General features: G+C 45.3%; 1 protein-coding gene across 5 annotated transcripts in view; it reads left to right on the forward strand.

Annotated features, from left to right (window-relative positions):
• The window catches only part of TSPAN8 (tetraspanin 8), a 51,060-nt gene that overhangs the window by 12,489 nt on the left and 20,025 nt on the right, over window positions 1-18,546 (forward strand). For 4 of the 5 annotated variants that reach the window (XM_084810490.1, XM_084810493.1, XM_084810489.1 and 1 more), the window contains 5 exons: window positions 6,718-6,780; window positions 8,839-8,967; window positions 11,136-11,210; window positions 11,293-11,400; window positions 17,025-17,150. In XM_084810490.1, the coding sequence (XP_084666616.1) occupies window positions 6,718-6,780; window positions 8,839-8,967; window positions 11,136-11,210; window positions 11,293-11,400; window positions 17,025-17,150 (501 nt within the window). Of the gene's footprint in view, window positions 1-6,717; window positions 6,781-8,838; window positions 8,968-11,135; window positions 11,211-11,292; window positions 11,401-17,024; window positions 17,151-18,084; window positions 18,255-18,546 lie in introns of those variants that run through there. The other variant, XM_084810491.1, reaches the window with a different exon arrangement.

The following is an 18,546-nucleotide window of genomic DNA, read 5'->3' on the forward strand; positions in this document are numbered from 1 at the left end:
CTTTCTTTCGTCAGGAGTGCTCTGGCGGCTTCTCCCAGTAGATTCCAATAGCCAACTCAAGACACAGACGAAAGGATTTCTTTTCAAAGCTTTAATCCTTTTACAACTTAATGATTCCTTCAGATGCTATCACCAGCGACTAAAGCAAGGAACAGCAGGGTAGCCTAAGCTTCAAGTAGTCAGTTGATCCCCATTTGAAAGAGCCACTTGAAGACCCAGAACTTATGGGCTAGGGAGAGATCCTCCCTCTTTCCCTTGGGTCCATGGGAGGCAGCCGTTGCTTGTGCGCCAAATGGGCGCTACGCCTCCTTTCCGCGTCCTCTATCGCTCGTCGCTCTTTGCATCTGCGTTGAGCGTCTAAGAAGCCCCCTCCCACATTCCCTCACTACCCGGCTCACTATCTATCTCTGGAATGCTGGCAGGAGGAATCTCTGCCAGGTGCTGAGCCTGTGAGGGATGAGCTGGCCCCTCTCCCATGGATAGCTGTTCCTCCTCAGAATCTGAACTGCTCTGAGGCTCTCTGGGCTCAGTTTCCACCCTGACACTTTCTTTCTTTCTAGATCCTTTATTAAATACACGCACGCGTATTCCCAAGATCCAGCTATGAATGTTTTAACTGAAGCAACTTTAATATACGCTATTGGAGCTGGCATTACCATGGCTCCTGGCACCAGACTTGCCTTCAGATGGATCCTCATTAAAGGATTTAAAGTATACTCATTCTTAGGGATGTTGGAGAAATCCTCCACGGACCCCAATGAGGCCAGATTCTATTGAATCTGCCCCCCCGAAGTCTGTGGAGGATCAGATCTCCTACCTGCGCCTTCAGGAGGAATCCTAACCGGAGGGATCCTCCCCGGCGGCTGCCTCCGGAGTGCCAGCGATATGGCCACCATTGCCATATTGCTAACTGGGCGGATTGACTGAGGATGCAAATGGTGTCTGGGACACCATTTGCGGCCATAAAGGCCTTAGTTTAAGGCCATTTACAGCTGCATTTACCTTAAACTAAGGCTTTCACAGCTGCAAATGGCATCCCGGATGCCATTTGCATCTGCAGGCAGTAGGCCCCTTCAGTCAGCGATACGGCATGGCAGCCGTATCGCTGGCACTTGGGAGCCGGCCGGCGGCTCTGTGGAATCACTGTGGAGCAGATCCAGCCAAAGAGGGTTCCAGGGGGGAGGAACAGATCACTTCCCCCCTCTGCAGACCCCCCATAATGGCAGGTAAGCGTTTTGCCCATCCCTACTCATTCTAGAGTCACTAAAATGTTATCTAGAGTCATCAAAGCGGCCTGGCGAGCCTGGGTTTGGTCTGATAAATTCATGCATCCCCAGAGGTCAGAGCTCATTGGCATGTATTAGCTCTGTAATTACCACAGTTCTCACCTGGCAGGGTTGCTGTGTTGCTTCCTGCCTCTGTCTAAGGATGGCAGAGAATTCCCCCCAAACTCCGTGGTGGAACAGCCTGCCACCCCCCTGACGAGACTTACCTGGGGAGGATCTAGGGGTGCACGAAAGTCACTTACCTGGTCTCGCAGCTTTTCGCGGTGGGGGGGAGGCACTTCGCTGCTCCCCCCGCGAAGTTCAGGCCGGGGGGGGGAGGCTTCCCGCCTCGCCCGGCCGAAATTCAGGCCGGGGGGGAGGCTTCCCGCCTCGCCCGGCCGAAATTCAGGCCGGGGAGGAGGCGCCTCGCCCGGCCGCGAAATTAAAAGTAAAAAAAACCACGCCCCCGTGATAGGCTACGTGACGATTAACGTAGCCTATCACGGCTAGATCTGCAAAGTCAGCCGTGATAGTCTATGTAAATCTTTACGTAGACTACGGCAAAAATAAGGGCAACGCAAATAGCGTTGCCCTTATTTTCGCCATAGTCTACGTAATCTTTATGTAGACTACAGCGACCAAATAAGGAACGCAAATGGCGGCTCCCTATGGGGGCCACCATTATCCGTACGCGCTTTTTTTTTTTTTTTAAGTCACCCGTGATAGGCTACGTGACGATTAACGTAGCCTATCACGGCTGACTTTGCAGATCTAGCCATGATAGGCTACGTTAATCGTCATGTAGCCTATCACGGGGGCATTTTTTTTTTCTTTTATTGGAATGGCAGCGGCGGCAGCCGGTTGAAAGACCGGCTGCCGCTCCCACCCCGGACGAAGACCCGACGAACCGCCGGCCGGACCCGCCGCCGGGAGGGATATTCGCCAAAGGTAAGTCCCGTCCCGGGGGTGGGTGCGGGGGGTGGGGGGGTGCGGAGAATTTCTCCCCGAAATTTGTTCGGGGGGCCGAACACGTTGGCGCTCGGCCCCCCGAAGTTTCAGGGAGAAATTCTCCGCCATCCCTAGGCGGATCTTCCGGGCGGCAGCAGCTCTGACGGCGGCTGTGGTGGCTGCGGCTGTGGCTGCGGCGGCTGGACTTCCAACCAACTGCCACTGCCGCCATTTCTAGTTATGTAAAAAAAAAAAAAAAAAAAGATGTGATAGGCTACGTAAATATTTACGTAGACTATGACGGTGAAAATAAAGGGGAACGCAAATAGCGTAGCGGGCGCTATTTGCGTCCCTTTTTGATTCGCCGTTTTAGCCTACATAAAGATTCATGTATGCTAAAATGGTGAATCAAAAAGGACGCAAATAGCACCCACTACGCTATTTGCATTCCCCTCTATTTTCACTGTCATAGTCTATGTAAATATTTACATAGATTAAGATGGCAAAAATAAGGAACTTAAATGGTGGCTGCTGTAGTCGCCGCCATTTGTGTACGCGGTTTTTTGGGGTTTTTTTACCCAGAGCCCTCCGTGGCTGGAAATCCGGCTGCAGACGGCTCTGGCCTGGCTGGGCCTGGCCGGCTGCTCCGCAGAGCTGCCGCGGAGCACAGCCGGCCGCGGAGGATTCCGGGGAGGGAGGAACGGAACGTCTCCCCCTCCACCATCAACATAATCCGCAAAAGGTAAGTGAATTTCGTACATCCCTACCTCTGTCAGACAAGACAACTGAGAGCCTGAGTTCATTGACTGTGATTCTGAATAGGAAATTACTAGGGGAAAGAGGTTTCTTTGAAGTGGAAATAACCCACGTAGAGATTAGGGATAGTGACCTCCTCCTAATCACTGCTTAAACACCAAACTTCTCTGATTATCCCTTTATGCCTTTGGTTTGAGTTTCTGAGAACATCACATTTTATCTGTGTCTGGCACAAACCTACTGGGCCAAACTGTCTGAAATTTGTGAGGTGAGATCCCCATTATGCAGGCTGACAGGTCCCCAAATTTCATGCACTTCTGTCAAAAGAGTAGAAAGTTATAGCTCTTTGCTTTGAGAGTTTTTGTTGAAAAAAATCAAATTTCACCTGCACCTAATACAAAAACTAGAATCCCTTCCATGAGGGCTGACAGGTCCCCAAATTTCATGTGTTTATCATGAAAACTGAAAAAGGTATGGCCGTTTCTGTTTTCCAATGCAAGTCAATGGGCAAATGTCAAAACCGAATGGTTTGGATATCCAAATCTTGCTTCAGATCTGAATCTGAAGCGAGGCAGGTTGGGTCTGAATCAGCCCAAGGTGAAGCGGGGCTGCTTCGGAAGGTCCAAATCTCCATCCGAAGCAAAGAGGGGGGTCTGTGCACATCCGTAATGATTAATCCAGCCCAGAAATCACAGAAATGCATCCTTGACCTCCCTGTCTCTTGTGCCATGAAAGGAACGAGGTCAACTCTCCAGATGTTCTACTCTCAGAGTACAATAATTCTCCTAGAAATACAGAATGCATCAATTATATGTACATTTTGGACACGTATTTCATATTGCAGCATTTGTGCTTTAGAGGAGGGGTGGAGAAACCTTTTTTTCTGAGGAGGGCCGTAGTCTGTCGGAGGTAAGCTGTTAGGGACTGCATGCTGGCAGAGGGCGGGGCCAACCCAGCATTCGGCAGGGTCAGAGCCTAAGGTGGATGGGACTGCCCCTTCTCTTCCTGCCCCCCCTTCATCTCAGTCTCTCTGACACCCTGTCCTCTTCCTTTTCCTCCCCACCAAGTGGGCTGCCAGGGGAGGGCCAGATCGCTCTTGTAAGAGGTCTGATGTTGATTGCTTGTAGAGGGGTTTTGAAATTAGGCCAAGGACTAATACAAAGCATGACCATATTATTATCACTCTGTTGCAGGTGGCTAGCAAAGGCTGGGAGAGAGGGAGAGAGAGCTAAGAGCGGCTTGCCTTAAGTCAGCTATTGAGTACATGGCTGAGGCAAGGTTTGGACCAGGGGCTTCAAATGCCTCCTTCACAGCAGAGTGTCTTAGTCACTAGCAGTGACGGTTCATCACTGGAAGGCTACCAGCTGAGTGCCATTGCATGGGAGATGGCGGCCGGGCAACCTTACTGAAAGGCATCACAAGATGGAGGCATGGAGGCAGTGGAGGTGGGTGGCTCCGATTTTGGTGGGGCCATGAATCCATTCTGGGTTTCAGTCAGAACCAGCCAAAGCTATCCATGTACTGAACCCTGTCCCCCAAATTATTTAATTTCTTGTTTTATTTATTTCACTATTATTCCGTCCAATCGCCAAAGCTCTCTGGGCGGCTCACAAAATTAAAGCCACAAAAATACAACAGAAAACGCAATATAAAGTAAAAACTACAGGCTAAAACTGCAACCAGAGTAAATTCTTGGAGCAGGGCAGATATTTAAAATGCAATAGCAGATTTAAGACAGCAGAACTAAAAAACTGGAATGCTAAAATGCCAAAAATGCCTGGTAAAATAAAAAGGTCAACCTGGGACCAGAACCAGTACAACGTCGGCGTCAGGCAGCCCTCTCTAGGGAGTTTGTTCCACGCCCAGGGTGCCACAACAACAGCAGCAACAACAAAGGTAACAGGTTACCTTTTTTCTGGTAACCACCTGCCTTTCCTCTTTTGGCAGGGGCTCCTGGAGAAGGACCTCTGAAGATGATCTTAGGGTCTGGGCAGGTACATATGGGAGGAGGCGATCTTTCAGCTCACCTGGCCCCAAGCCATTTAGGGCTCTGAATGTTAACACCACCACTTTGAATCAGGCCTGGAAAGGGACTGGCAGCCAGTGCAGCTGGGAAAGCACTGGCATAATATGCTCTTGTTGGCCAGTCCCCATTAACAATCTCAAATTAGGTTGGATAGCACCTCAGACAGCTCTTTTAGAGTTCTGGCTGGTTCTGACTGAAACCCAGAGTGGATTCACAGCCCCACTGAAATCGAAGCCACCAGCCTCTATTGCATGGAGTCTGCCACCTCAGGACTATGGGGGCGTGTCGTTGCAGAGTCAACAGAAGTGCCTGATGGGGGCTGCTGCCATGGCCCTTGCCTGTGTCGGGAGCTCCAGGCCTTTTGGAAGAGACAGGCCTGTACAGTGTGGAGGCTGCAGCCCCTGTGCCTCCGTTCCCACCTTGCGATGCGAGGGCATTGGGTCCCTCTTGTCCACACAGCCATGCTCGGTGCCTGAAATGGCCACTCCCCCAGCAAGCCAGCATGTGAGCTGCCCCTCTGCGACATTCCACGCCACCAGCTTGCCAAGTAGCTTCTGCAGTTGCAAGGCTGCGTTCGGAAAGACATCTTTTCCTCCTCATGCAAGGCAGAACGCGCTTGCATGCCTAGCATGCTGTTCTCTCTCCAAATACTGTACTTCAGCATAAGACCTGTAGTGGGTTAAAGCATCACAGAAATGTAGGCACTTATGTGGCAGGAAGCAGAAGGCAACTGGAGCACTGCAGGCTGGTGGAGCAATGCAGGGGGATGGGAAGGGAACATTTGGCATGACGTTTCCTGGCCAGCAATCATCTGTATTATCTACTCTAGGAAACGCTTGTGCTCTTGCAGCACTTCCATTCTCATGCTAAGGACCATCGCCTGAGCACTCATTACAAATGGCTGAGGGCTTCTGTTCACTTCCCTCCTGTATGTTGAATAGTGTGTAGGTCATCTGTTATTGGTGGTGGTGGTAGGGAGGCTGGCCAATGAAGTGGAAGGGAAGCAGTGCACTGGCAATTTGCACCCATGCATGTGCTCTAAGTCCGCTTTTCCTAACCTATGTCCCCAGATGTTGTTGGACTACAACTCCAGTTGTCCCCAAACATTGGCTGTGCTGGCTGGGGGATGGGAGTTGTAGTCCAACAACATCTGGGGAACCCATGTTTGGGAAAGGCTGCGTCTGAGAGCTTTTCTCCATGAGGCATTTATTGTGCATTTGTCATTCCTTACTCATGGTTGATTATAGATTGTTTGTGACCCTCAAGTTTCACTTCTGTTTTTAAACAATACTTTCCATGAGGTTTTTTTAGAGCAGGGAAAATGTGCTATTATTTGTGAAAGTGAAAAAAAGCCTTTTCTGCTTGGGTATTTGTGCTATTCCGCTATACCACAGTGCCACCTAGAGGTTATGTAGTGAGAATGTAGGAAAAGAAACATTCTACATGTAGTCCTTGGATCTCAATTCTATGATGAAACCAAAAGTAGATACAACAGATTAACAGCCTCATGTAGAAAAGCTCAGTGTTTTGCTAGGGACAGATACTGGCAAATAGGAATGTCCCTGGTAAATGGGGGCAGTTGGAGCATATGGTATTACAGTGTCAACTGTGTGCAAGTGAAGGAAGCCTTAAAATAATTGTAATAAACTTGCAGGCACCTCTTGCAAAGTGTTTGTTTCGCAATTCTTTTTAGGCTGCTGATCAATGTCTTTTCCTTACCAGGTGTGTGGATGCATTATTCTTGGAGTCTCCATATGGCTGCGTGTAAGCAAATCTTCTCCAGCCGTAAGTGTGCTTTCCCCATATTATGATTATTGATCTAAAAATATACAACACATCTATCATCCCAAGGTTAGCTACATTTCCCAAGAAACAGATTTTCTCATTTTAAGTTTGGAAATCTAATTTTAGATAGCGTAATTTGCCCCCCCCCCAAAAAAAAGTCTGGATCAAGGCATAGCAAAGCTTGATCCCATGTGTTGGGCTTCCGTGTGCTTTTAAAGTGGTGATAAAACCTCCATTTTATAGCATGAGCTTTCTCTTGGCTAACTCCCAAGATCAATTTCATCTAAAATAAATGTGCTGAATATCTAAGCACAATCAAATATATGAGCTTATTTGGAAGTAAGTGCCACCATGTTCATCAGGGCTTACTCCCATATGCGTATGCACAGGGTTGCAGGTTGAAGCCCTTAAAGTGAAATCATCTAGGTATGCACTTAAATTGTATTATTTGAATGCAGTTTTGAGGGGAACAAAATTGTGCAGAAGACATTCTACTCTTGTGGACAGGAACAATATACAATCTGATTCCCACTTAAAAGATTATGGATGACTATTATACAGTAGGAATGCTGGATGTACACACACATTTTCAGCCAAATCCTGGACTGCTGTAGCAGGAGAGTGGAACCTCAGGCTCCTGGTCCCAATCCAGTCCTCCTGGGTTTCCCAGGTGGCTATGCCCCCTTCCCCTGGCTCCATCCCCTTTTCCCCAACCACTAATCATTTGGTGGTTTCCTGCCTTTTGTGCAGGTTTTCCAGTAGGGGCTGGTAGCTCCAATGTCAGTGGGGCAGTGAATTCACTCTGGGGTTTAGTCCAAACCAGTCAGAACTCTAAAGGAGCTATCCAAGGTGCTTCACACATAGGCTCTCTCCTTCTGGTTGCAGGGTCCCCGATCCCCCACCCAGTTGTACATATACGCTGTGTTCAGATGATCACGGGGGTAAAAGAAGCCATTGTGGCTTCTCCCTCCCTCCCCCCCCCCGACACACACTTGCTATATGCGCAAATCCAATTTACATAATTATCTGCGATGCAGTGCAGGTTACCATGTTGAACCCTGCATGGTGCATGGTGGGGGAGGCTTCTTACCAACGCCACAACCCCTATTACAAGCCGTGGGTTGTGACATGGGTAAGAAGCCACCCCCACTGCGCACTGTGCTGGGTTTGGATGACATGGTGACCTGTGCTGCATCGCAAGTAATTGTGCAAATTGCAGTTGTGCACACAGCACCCACAGGGATGGGGGAGAAGCCACAATGGCTTCTTTACCCTTTGTGATCATCTGAACCCAGTCATAGAGGGCCAGTTTGCACAATTGCAGGGTGGTTAATAAACCATGGTGGCTTGTTAACCACTCTGGGCATGCCAGCCAGATTTACATAATTACCCTTGCTCGTATGGCTTGTTGTGACATCCAAACCTGTGAGGGTGGGTGGTTGAGGTGTTTAACAAACCACCCAGCAGCCCTAAAACAGGCCATGTGATTGGTTTTGCCATCACGACAAGCCATGCCAATGAGGGGTAATTATGTGAATCTAGCTGGCATGTGACAGGCATGTGCAGCATGGTGAATGAGCCACCGTGGCTTCTTAACCACCCTCATGTTGTGTGAACCAGGTCAATGTGTGGAGGTCAGGGACATGGTCAGCAGCAGCAAGCACATTTCTGCTCTCCACTCTCCATGTGTTCATATCTGTGGAGATGTCATGTGAACAGGGCCTCAATGTGGATAGAATTGTACATTGCATTGTCATACCCCTGTCCATGCTCCTTCTTCACCTGCATCTGAGCAATATATTGTAGTGCACAATTTCCCTGTCCTCAGTTGCTACAATCATGCAATGTCCTTGGGTATTGTGCAAGCAAATGCAGTGCCACAGCTCATGACATTGCACTGGTACAAAAGCTCTTGTCACTGATCCCATCCACGACAGACTAGTGGACTGAGGTGTTGGTTACCTTTCAGTGTTGTTGTTGTTGTTGTTACAGAATATCCCTATCTCTATTGACTGTTTTGTTGTCTGTATTTGAGTTCTTGTATCTCTGTCTTCACAGAATCTCAGCACTGACAGCAGCTTGCTTTCCGGTGTTAACGTCCTCATTGCTGTGGGCGCCATCATAATGGTGCTTGGTTTTCTGGGTTGCTGTGGTGCCATGAAGGAAAGCCAATGCATGCTCCTCCTGGTAGAGTTTCAGTATTAAAACTTTGTATACTATAATGTCATGAAGTAAGGTCACATGCAAAGCTGAGTTTATATCCAGTAATGCTAAAGTAAATGCCTGCTTCTTTTAAAGTTTCCGTATCGCAAATTGCCTCATTGAGCACAGATTTATGATTCAAATATTTTGAACACCATTCTGTGCACAAACTCAAAGAGTTTAAGAAAAGAAGAGAAATGGGGCATTTTCCCCATTCTGTTTATAAATGTTAATATGTAGAGACAAGGGGTTGGATCCAGCCATCACATGAGTGGAAGGCTGCTCCTGCAATGGAACTTTCCCATTCTCCCCCCATCCCCAGTCTTCCTCATGCACCCCAGATCTGTCCCAGAGGGTTCCCTCTGGGGGCACAGAGGTGGGGCTGGAAGAGGGGAAATTCAACCCACCAGTGGTTTCTGTTCTGCTAGCAGATGACCAGTGTTGGATCCAACCCAAGGTTCTATTTCTTGCTAGTGTTAGAAAATAATTGTCTGCACAGCCTTCATAGGCCCACAGACAAATACAAATAGATCGGTTAAGAACAAAAGATGTAACCAGAGGGAGCAGCTGACAACCCAAAACTAGAGTCAGGCAGATGTCAAAATCCAAAGCAGCAACCCCAGTCCTGCCCCAGAATGGTGGCATTTGCTGTTGTACTAGGACAGAGTAACAGGAAAGTCCACAAAGCAAACAAACTTGTTTACTAGCCATTCAGCAGTAGCTTCTTGCTACGCCCTCCTAGTCTGCTGGGAGACTGAGAGTTAGACAGAGTGCAGTTGGGTCTAATTGTAGTTATGACCCTTCTAGAGCTCTCTGTAGAAATGAACATGTAACGGGGAACTGGGTCATACCCACTGGCTCCACCCCTGAGATCTACTTGTTTAAGGTCCCCCTTTGGACACAGCGTATGCATGTGCACCCAAATGTGCACAGGTTCCCATATGTGCAATCCATACCTTTCATTTATCCAAGTCATGGATCACATACATGAGAGCCTACGCATGTAGGGGCCCTTGAATGCATGTAAGTTAGGGCCAGGGCCAACTGGTATAACCTTATTCCCCTCTCCATGCATTTATTTCTACACATCTGAACACATGAGCAGGGCTAAGCACAGCATCATAGCGCAAGGCTGGAAATGAGTTCAAAATTGGCAGTTGTATTTATTCTGGAAGGTGTGTTCTGATAACAACTGAAATTGTACACGTAGAGCTATACATGGATCAGAACTGGAAACTCAATATAGCTGAGCCAACTGTTATGTGGAATCTTTCCTTTCTTTATCATGTGACTTGTTTGCATCACAGGCCCTATATATTGTTTCCTTCCAACATCTCATTCATTATCCATTGTCCCCACAATTGTCCATACTCCCCAGAGAATAGCCTCACTGAAATCAATTGGACTTAAGTTAGTCAAGATGGAGTCAAGTACCATTGATTTTGGTGGATCCACCCTATGTGTGGATCCACTAAGTGTGGATCCAACCCATTAAGTGCTGTAGTACTTCATAAAATGTGCATGGTCTAGCTCCACCAATAACACAACGGTGCCATAGCTGTTGATGCGCACAGCCACATGTCATTGGAAGGAAGCAGTTTATCATCCTAATGGATGGAAAGTCATATGTATTTCCCATGAGCCCTGGGAGACAGAGAGTGTCCACTGCCGTGTAATACGATTGCTGTGAGAGAAGGCAGCGGTCTTGCAGAACACCCTACTGCAAGTGTGGTGAACGTGTGGTGCTCAAGAACTCCAACTCCCATCAGCCTCAGCCAACATGGCCAATGGTTATGGATAATTGGAGTTGGAGTCCAATAATGTCTGGATGGCCACAGATTCTCCACACCTGCATTACAGAGTTATGACACTTACATACAGAAAGAGTTCATTTTTAGCCAATGCTTTTTTCTTACCTTGCATGGGAAGTTGCATCTTCCAAAATTCCCCCTTTTACACAACTGCCAAAGATTTACAAAAAGAACATCCTTGTCCTCCTTTGAATGTAGTAACTATGGAATGAAAAAAATGTTGCTTTCCAAATGTAAATCTGCATTCCAGTCATAAAAACATCTGTTGATGACCATATTAATAGTAATATATTTTACCCCCCTACTCAGAGGATTAATTTATCTCTCTTTTACCCCCATCAGTTTTTCATTGGACTACTAGCGATCCTGCTTCTTCAAATTGTAGCAGGTATTTTGGGAGCAGTGTATAAATCTCAGGTACTACATTCTTCAAGTCATATTTGCCAAGTTCTGTGGAAGTTACATCAAATGTGCTGATTTATCTTACATTGTTTTCCAGATGGAAGATACCCTGAACAAGGCTCTGACTGAGGAAATCAAATTGTTACAAAGTACTGCAAGCAGCAACAAACAGTATCTGGAGGAATTTCACAAATTTGAGATTAAGGCAAATGAACATTTTACTGACATTTAAAATTATGTTTGTTTCAAAAGCTCAGAATGAACAACCATGTTTGGAAACACCCACCCCCCATTTCTTCATTTTAGAAAAGGAAATGTTGGTGGGGTATTCTGTGCCAAAAATGCTGAATTGGACAACCTCAGTAAGTTTATAGAAATGAAGCACAGGTTTGTTATCAAGTCCACCACCCCTCCTCACCCCTGCTTGCCCAACAGGCTTTTCTGGACTTCAGACCCAACAGGACTTGCCCATATCCTTTCAGGTCTGTCTTTGCAGTGTCAGAAAACAGATCTGATAGAATCCTGTGTGGTTTTTTTAAAAAAGGGTGATAGAAAGCTGAAGCTGTTAGGTGTTGACGGGTGCTTTTCCCAACCTGGGCAGATCTCCCCAACCCGGTGCCCTCCAGAAGTGTTGGATTACAACTCCTAACATCCCCAGTCAGCATGGATACTTTCCCCTTTTTTTAACCTTCCCCCCCCCTTGGGGGAAGGTTTAACCCTCCCCCCCCCCAGAATGCAGTGGCCTTGATCCAAATCAGGATTGTGCATGCTGACACTAGAGTAAAAAAAAGAAAGAAAGAAAAAGACAAGCCTCAGCTACATGCGATGTGATGAGAGCAATGTGTAGTTTGGCCCTAAGTAAATGTGTGTGCATTGGGGCTTCAGAAACCCCACACTGTCCCATTGTCAACCAAGCCCAGTCAAAAACATGGAGTTGGGGAGTCTCCATCTTGAGTGTCTGGTATGTTGGTGGGGGGAGCCTTGTCGTTCCTGGCCAAACTACTACCTCAAGGTGCCTGACATAAGAGATAAGGTGCCTTATCATATTAGAAACCTGCATGTAGCAAATACTAGCCCCAATGCACAGTCCTAAGACACTGGCTAGACCTACATGAGTGCTTTCTATCTGTACTGAAGTGGACTGATAACTGTTGGGGCACATTACGCATTCTGTATACTGCTTTTCTAGTGATATTTCCTTCTTTTTATTCCATATTATCCAAAATATGGATAATATGCAACAGATGTCATTGTGTGCTCTATGAGGTAAAAATGCACAAGAGGGATACAGCTTCACCACGATGGGATTGTAGCGATATGACATGAGGTGTAGATCTGTCTACTGTCTTCATCTGTGGTGAATTACAAGCAAGGTTTGGACTGGTGCTGTGTTGAAAATTTCAATACTTCCATTTTCAGGATTTGGTGGAGGGGAAATGAAAACTCTGGTGAAATTGGCTGGGAGAAGTGAGAATTTTGGAGAATTTTCTCCTTAGGGATGGGGACAGGGTTTCCACATACCTTTTGAAGTATAGGCATTCTTGAGGGGTCTTCTTTCTATTTCTTAAAAAAAAAAACACACCCTCTCCCCCGCACTTACAGGAGCCCAGGACTCTTCTCCAGCTGGGAGTTCTTTCTGAACTCCCAGGAGACCATGTGACCTCGCCCTCTCCAATAGGCATTCAGGAAGAACTCCTGGCTGGAGAAGAGTCCTGGGCTCCTGCAAGTGCAGGGGGTGTTTTTAAAATAGAAGACTGCCTCAAGAATCATCTACACTTAAGAAAGGTATGTGGAAACCCTGTCACCCTCCCCAATGAGAAAATTCTCCGAGATTCTCCCCCTCCCTGCAAAAGAGGCAGAAAAAGCAATGCATCTTTCACAGGGAGACAAAAAGTTCCCAAAAATAGGGGGCAGGATTCAGCACAGCACTAGTTTGGACACCCAGCCAAACTAGCTAGTATTACACTTCTGACTGCAGGTAACTCTGTGGAATCCCATATTATAATGATCAGAATTTGTGTATATAAGAATTTTAGACAAGCCCTTCACTCAGTCATAGGAACAAAAGGTAATTTGTGTTTGTCTTCTTAATAAGAACCTTAAAGAAATTCCTAGATTAACAAGCACCTGCTGAAATGGCTTTGATACACTCACAAACACAGCCTCTGCAAGAGCTTACGTCAAGCATCTGCTTTAGCTTATGGCGAGGGTGGTTGTTCAGCCTCTTGTTTATGTGGCGCCTGAAACATCTCAATCCTGCTTTTTGTCGAAGGCAAGCGATGGACTTTCTGTCCAATGGAAATGTGAAACAGCGGGCCCAGAACGTTGAATTCTAACTTTAACCGAACACACTGTTTGCATCAGTGCTAGTCCCTTTTGCTTGAAAGGAAACTGTATCCCACAGTGGATAGGAATACACTAAACTTGTGAGAAAAGCAGGGCCCTAACTACACATTACTCTCATGATGTAATGAGCAATGATGTTGTGTAGAGTGGCCACTTATTAAATGCCAAAACAGAGAAAATGCATCACCAAAAAACAGGACAAAAGAGGACAGTGATTTCAAATAAATAAATAAATAAATAATTGAATGTGCTAATTTATATTTATGGATACAAATTTAGAAATAATTGTTCTAATTTAAATAGAAATACAGTACATCTCACCATAGTGTGGAATACTGTGACTGGGTGAGCTGTGTGCCTGCCCGTTCAGTCCGCTGTCCAGTTGCTAACTGGCAACAGGCAACCCTTCTTTTGGTCCTTTATATGGAATTGTACCACACAGCTCTTCAACTAGAGGACTGTCACCTGGTAGCCCTTGAAACAGAGGGCTGTCCTCTGTAAAAGAGGACACATGGCTACCCTAAACTGGGTGTTAAAAAATGAAATGCCAGGTGCAAAATCCTCCCAAGCTACAATTTTGGTAAACATTGCCTCTCCCCACTCCACCCCTCATGCTGCAGTCAAGCGTAGGAAACACACCCCCATTGCTGTCAATGGGAGATTTTTTTTCTAAGTCTGACTGCAGCATTGGTGCTGGTGGAAGAAGCTATTTTTTCATCGGTGGCCAGCGACTCCAGTTTCTGGAGGGGCGGTGATTCCATTCTGGGTTTTAGTTACCACCAGTCAAAACTCTAAAGGTGCTATCCAAGGTGCTGAGCTTTATCCCCAAATTGGGTTCAGCATCTTGGATAGCACCTTTAGACCATTGGCTGGTGTAACTAAAACCCAATGGAATAACCATGTCTCCAGAACTGGAGTCACCTGTCTCCACTGCCAAGATCTCGATTTAAATTTCCCCTCCCTGTGCATTTCAGTGGCTACGACAATCTGCCCCCCCCCCCACACACCTGGAATGATATTTAAAAAAACCCATGATATGACCACTAATCACATCATTAACATAATGTGCAGTTAAGCCCTTAGTAACATCTGTAGTAACATTTCGTAACATCTGTATTACAGTCTATTGAGAAGTTGCAATATTCAACTAGAGCTAAAACAAGTAGCACTATTATAATATGTGAATACAGTCTTAATGTTTCCAAGAGGGAAAACCAGAATACATACCATCAAATTCTTTACAGATATTTTGTTTATACCTTCTGTTTCTGTTCTATGTACTTGATACATAAAATTCATGTTTACAAATCAGTTAAAGTCACTTATTGTCATGTTCCTTCATCCTCTCCCTTTGCAATCAGCACACTCCAAGATACCAGGCTTCAGGCTCACTATTTTATTAGTTAACAACCAGGTTCCTTACAAATGCAAATTCTAGGAAACTCTCAGGCTACAAAGGAAACAGCTACTCCACACAATTACAAATACCAATAGAGGAGCCAAAGTTGAAGTTAGAGAAGTTGCCGGCAGTTTGAAACAAGAACTTCCTGGCCAGACTAGCTTAGGGGGGATGCCCCTCGCTTACAGTGGCTCCCGCCTATCACGCATAGCCAAACTGGAGGAGTGTCTGAGCTCTGCCTCTAACTTTTCCTGCTTCGCTCTGTGACGGACCCTAGCATCCCTCAAGTCACGCCCCTCACTCTACTCCTCCCCTGAGACCTGGGTTCTCATGGAGGAGGGGAGGGGGGGCCCTTCAGGTTGAACCATCTGTGTGCCAAGATCTTGAGAAGAAGGCCATATCTGAGCTCACTAGGGAGGGAGCCTCCCCCGGTCCTGGCTGTTCCCATTCTGAGTCTGAGCTGCTATCTCCACATGCTCAGATTCATTTCTGACACTTACATTCATACACAAAATATAGAATGCACAAGGCAGAAAACTTAGGAAATGATTGCATTTAAATCATCTGATGTAGTGATTGCTTTTTTCTGAAGTATTTTAAGGACTCAATCCTATGCATGTATAAACAGAAAAAAGTTCTACAACACCCATATGCCCCAGCCAGCCTCCTGTATCCAAGCAGTCTCTCCGTGCGATTGAGAAGCTTCTCAATCATGTGGCGAGTGTCCATGGATCAGGAGCCTCTCCTCTTCGGAAAATCACCCTTCATGAGTACAGGACAATGGAAATGGGTGAGAAGGAGACACGCAAGAGAGCTCTCCTCCTCACACATTTAGTGTAAACAGAATGCCTGAATAGGGCCTTTCTCTCCCATTCTTCCTCCTCCTAGAAATTCAGCCCTTTGGGTAAAATGGGACCAGACAATCTAAAACAAATCTGCTTTATGTTGGTAACCTAAATCAAAACATAATCTCCTTGGATCGCACAAACCTCATAAAGGGATACTTAATATTCCAAGGCAATTGCTTTTCTAGGGCATACCTGTTTATATGTTGAATTTAGTTTCTATACTGAAAAAGAATTTAGTTCTTTTTCCCACTGGACTTTCTTCTTGTGAATATCATTTAACTGCAACAGTGTAAGGAATACTCATTCAAGTTGGGTGCTGTTTTTATCAGGGTGTGTGGTGGAACTGCCCCATGGTTTTATTTGTTTAAGCACAATGTTAAGGGTTTATAGCTTCTCCATACGTTGTAGTTTGCCCAGTGGGTGGGTGAGAATGTATGGAACTGTGTGAGTGGCTGAGTGCCTGGGGTGGTATGATTGGTCAGTGAGAATGCTGATGGGAGGAGGAGTTAGAAGTGAGTTAAAAGAGATGGTTGGAGGACTGAAGAGAGATTAAGGGGTGGGGGGATTTGATCTCTTAGATAAAACATCTCCTGGGGATAGGGAGAAGTGATTAGTGGTTTTAGGCCTCAGTTTAGCATAGGTTAGGTTAAGAGAAATCTCTTAATGTTCAATCTGTATAATAATCTAAATAAATTATTTTGATTCTTTTACATCGAGTCTGTACTGAAGTCTTCATCATGCTACCTATACTTAACCTAGGTAGAAGTTAAAAAAGGGCACAACTCTCACACACAATTATACTCTAGGGAAAAAGGAGTATGAGAAAGGTAGTTAAAGGCAGAAACCTGAGGTGGGTGAGAATAACCTGCCTAGGTGGAAGCAAAGACAAACCCCCCATCTTGAAGGACCATAGGCTGGGTGAAGAGAGGAGGGCTTTCATCACAGGGAGTTTTCTGGTTTCCCTTTTTTATATATGCATCTTTCTTCACAATGTTTGCTTTTTTAAAAATTAAATCCTCTAAGGGTGCAATCCTATGCATGTTTAGACAGAAAAAAGTCCTACAACTCCTAGCATGCCCCAGACAGCATGACTGTCTGGGGCATACTGGGAGTTGTAGGACTTTTTTTTTTGTCTAAACATGCATAGAATTGTGCCCTAAGATGTTCAATATCTTGGCAAACTCAATTTTTCTCTTCAGTAAACTGTCACGTTTTTGATTTTGTCCTCTCTTGCAGAACAAATGTTGTGGTTTATTTAATGGACAATCAGACTGGGGAACAAATCATTATACATATTTTGGCTGTAAATGTGAAAAGGAAGACCAAGGGACAAGTTTCTGCATAAAAGATTTGTATAAGAAGGTAGGTAAGAAGAATTTCTTCTTATAACCACATAACTACACAGAGAGGTTATTGAACAAGGCATTGCTTGAATAGTCCAGGTGTGATGACAAATGACATATGGCTACAGGTTTGCTCTATTTCCTTTCCCAAACTCTTGTCATTTTCTCTCACCCAAATGGTGAGGGCTCATATTAACTCTGAGGTGTGGAGAAAGAGTGTATTCTGAAATAAAGTTATATAAATGTGGTATACATTAATAAACAAGAATGTCATTATGTTAGAAAAAAAGTATTTGGTTAGTGATTTAACTGTGAAAAGGTCGATAGTTTGCCTCTGATGCTTAAACAGCTACGTTGTATGTGAAGCCTACAGTTGGCAACCTGCCAAGAGTCAGCAAAAGCTGTTGCTGTTTCCAAGAAGGCAGCTATAGGCCTTAGTACATTTACAGTTAGGTCCAGTTGCTTTTATACTGGACAATAGAATAAACAAGGACAGGCTGTGGTAGCCCATTATAGAATATTCTGTTTACTCTTATTGGCTCTTAATTATAGGCCAATGGTTTGGCATGTAGCCAGGTGCTAAAATGTTATTGGTCATACAGTATGCTTGCTGAAAAGTATAAAAGGGCAGACACAACACTGTCCAGGGTCAGTTTGGGTAGTCACACAGAGAAGATGACACTAGAGTCTAGATGATGAAGTCAAATGGAAGACAAGAAGAAGAAGAAGAAATCACAGAGAAGAATCTGTGAAGATTTGCTGGGAGAGGAAGACTCGAGTAAGTATACAACAAGGAAGCTGCTGGCCAGATTGTCAACTGAAGGAAGCTGGTCTCAAGAAGCAGTGAGACTTTGAGAGGAGGTGACTGAGACACTTCTGTGCTGCATGCATCCCTGTCAGCAAGTCTCTGTCCAGATATAAGATTTCAGAAAAAGTTTAATGTATCTTGCCAGGCGAAGAACATTCATCTCAGGAAGCTGGGAGTCTATTGGGAGAAAGAGCTGAAAGAAACTTCTTCAATCTTATATCCTTACCAGTGAGCTCCTGATCAGAAGGAAGACTTCATATGCACAGTACTGAGTTATTCTGTCAGGGCTAACCAGGATGAAGGTAGAAAATTGGAAATTAGCATCTTTTTTTAATTACAGAAATGAGCTAAGACAATAGCTGTTTCCCTAAAGTAACGATACTATTTTAAGCAAGAAACAAGTAAAGTATATTGGTCAAATATAATCTGCTATATAATTAAAACATCTTAACATGCAAATAATTTTTAAATAAATAATATTTGTTTTAACTTTGAAGTAAATCTCCTTGGGTTGTATCCATTGTTAGTCCTACTTAGACTGGACCCATTGAAATGAATGGCAAATAAGTTAGACCAGCATTAGATACAACTCAGTGTCTGTTCATCC

The sequence above is a fragment of the Heloderma suspectum genome, chromosome 7 (genome assembly GCF_057233095.1).
Source record: "Heloderma suspectum isolate Gila_16-S chromosome 7, 16-S_ref, whole genome shotgun sequence".
Classification (NCBI taxonomy): domain Eukaryota; kingdom Metazoa; phylum Chordata; class Lepidosauria; order Squamata; family Helodermatidae; genus Heloderma; species Heloderma suspectum.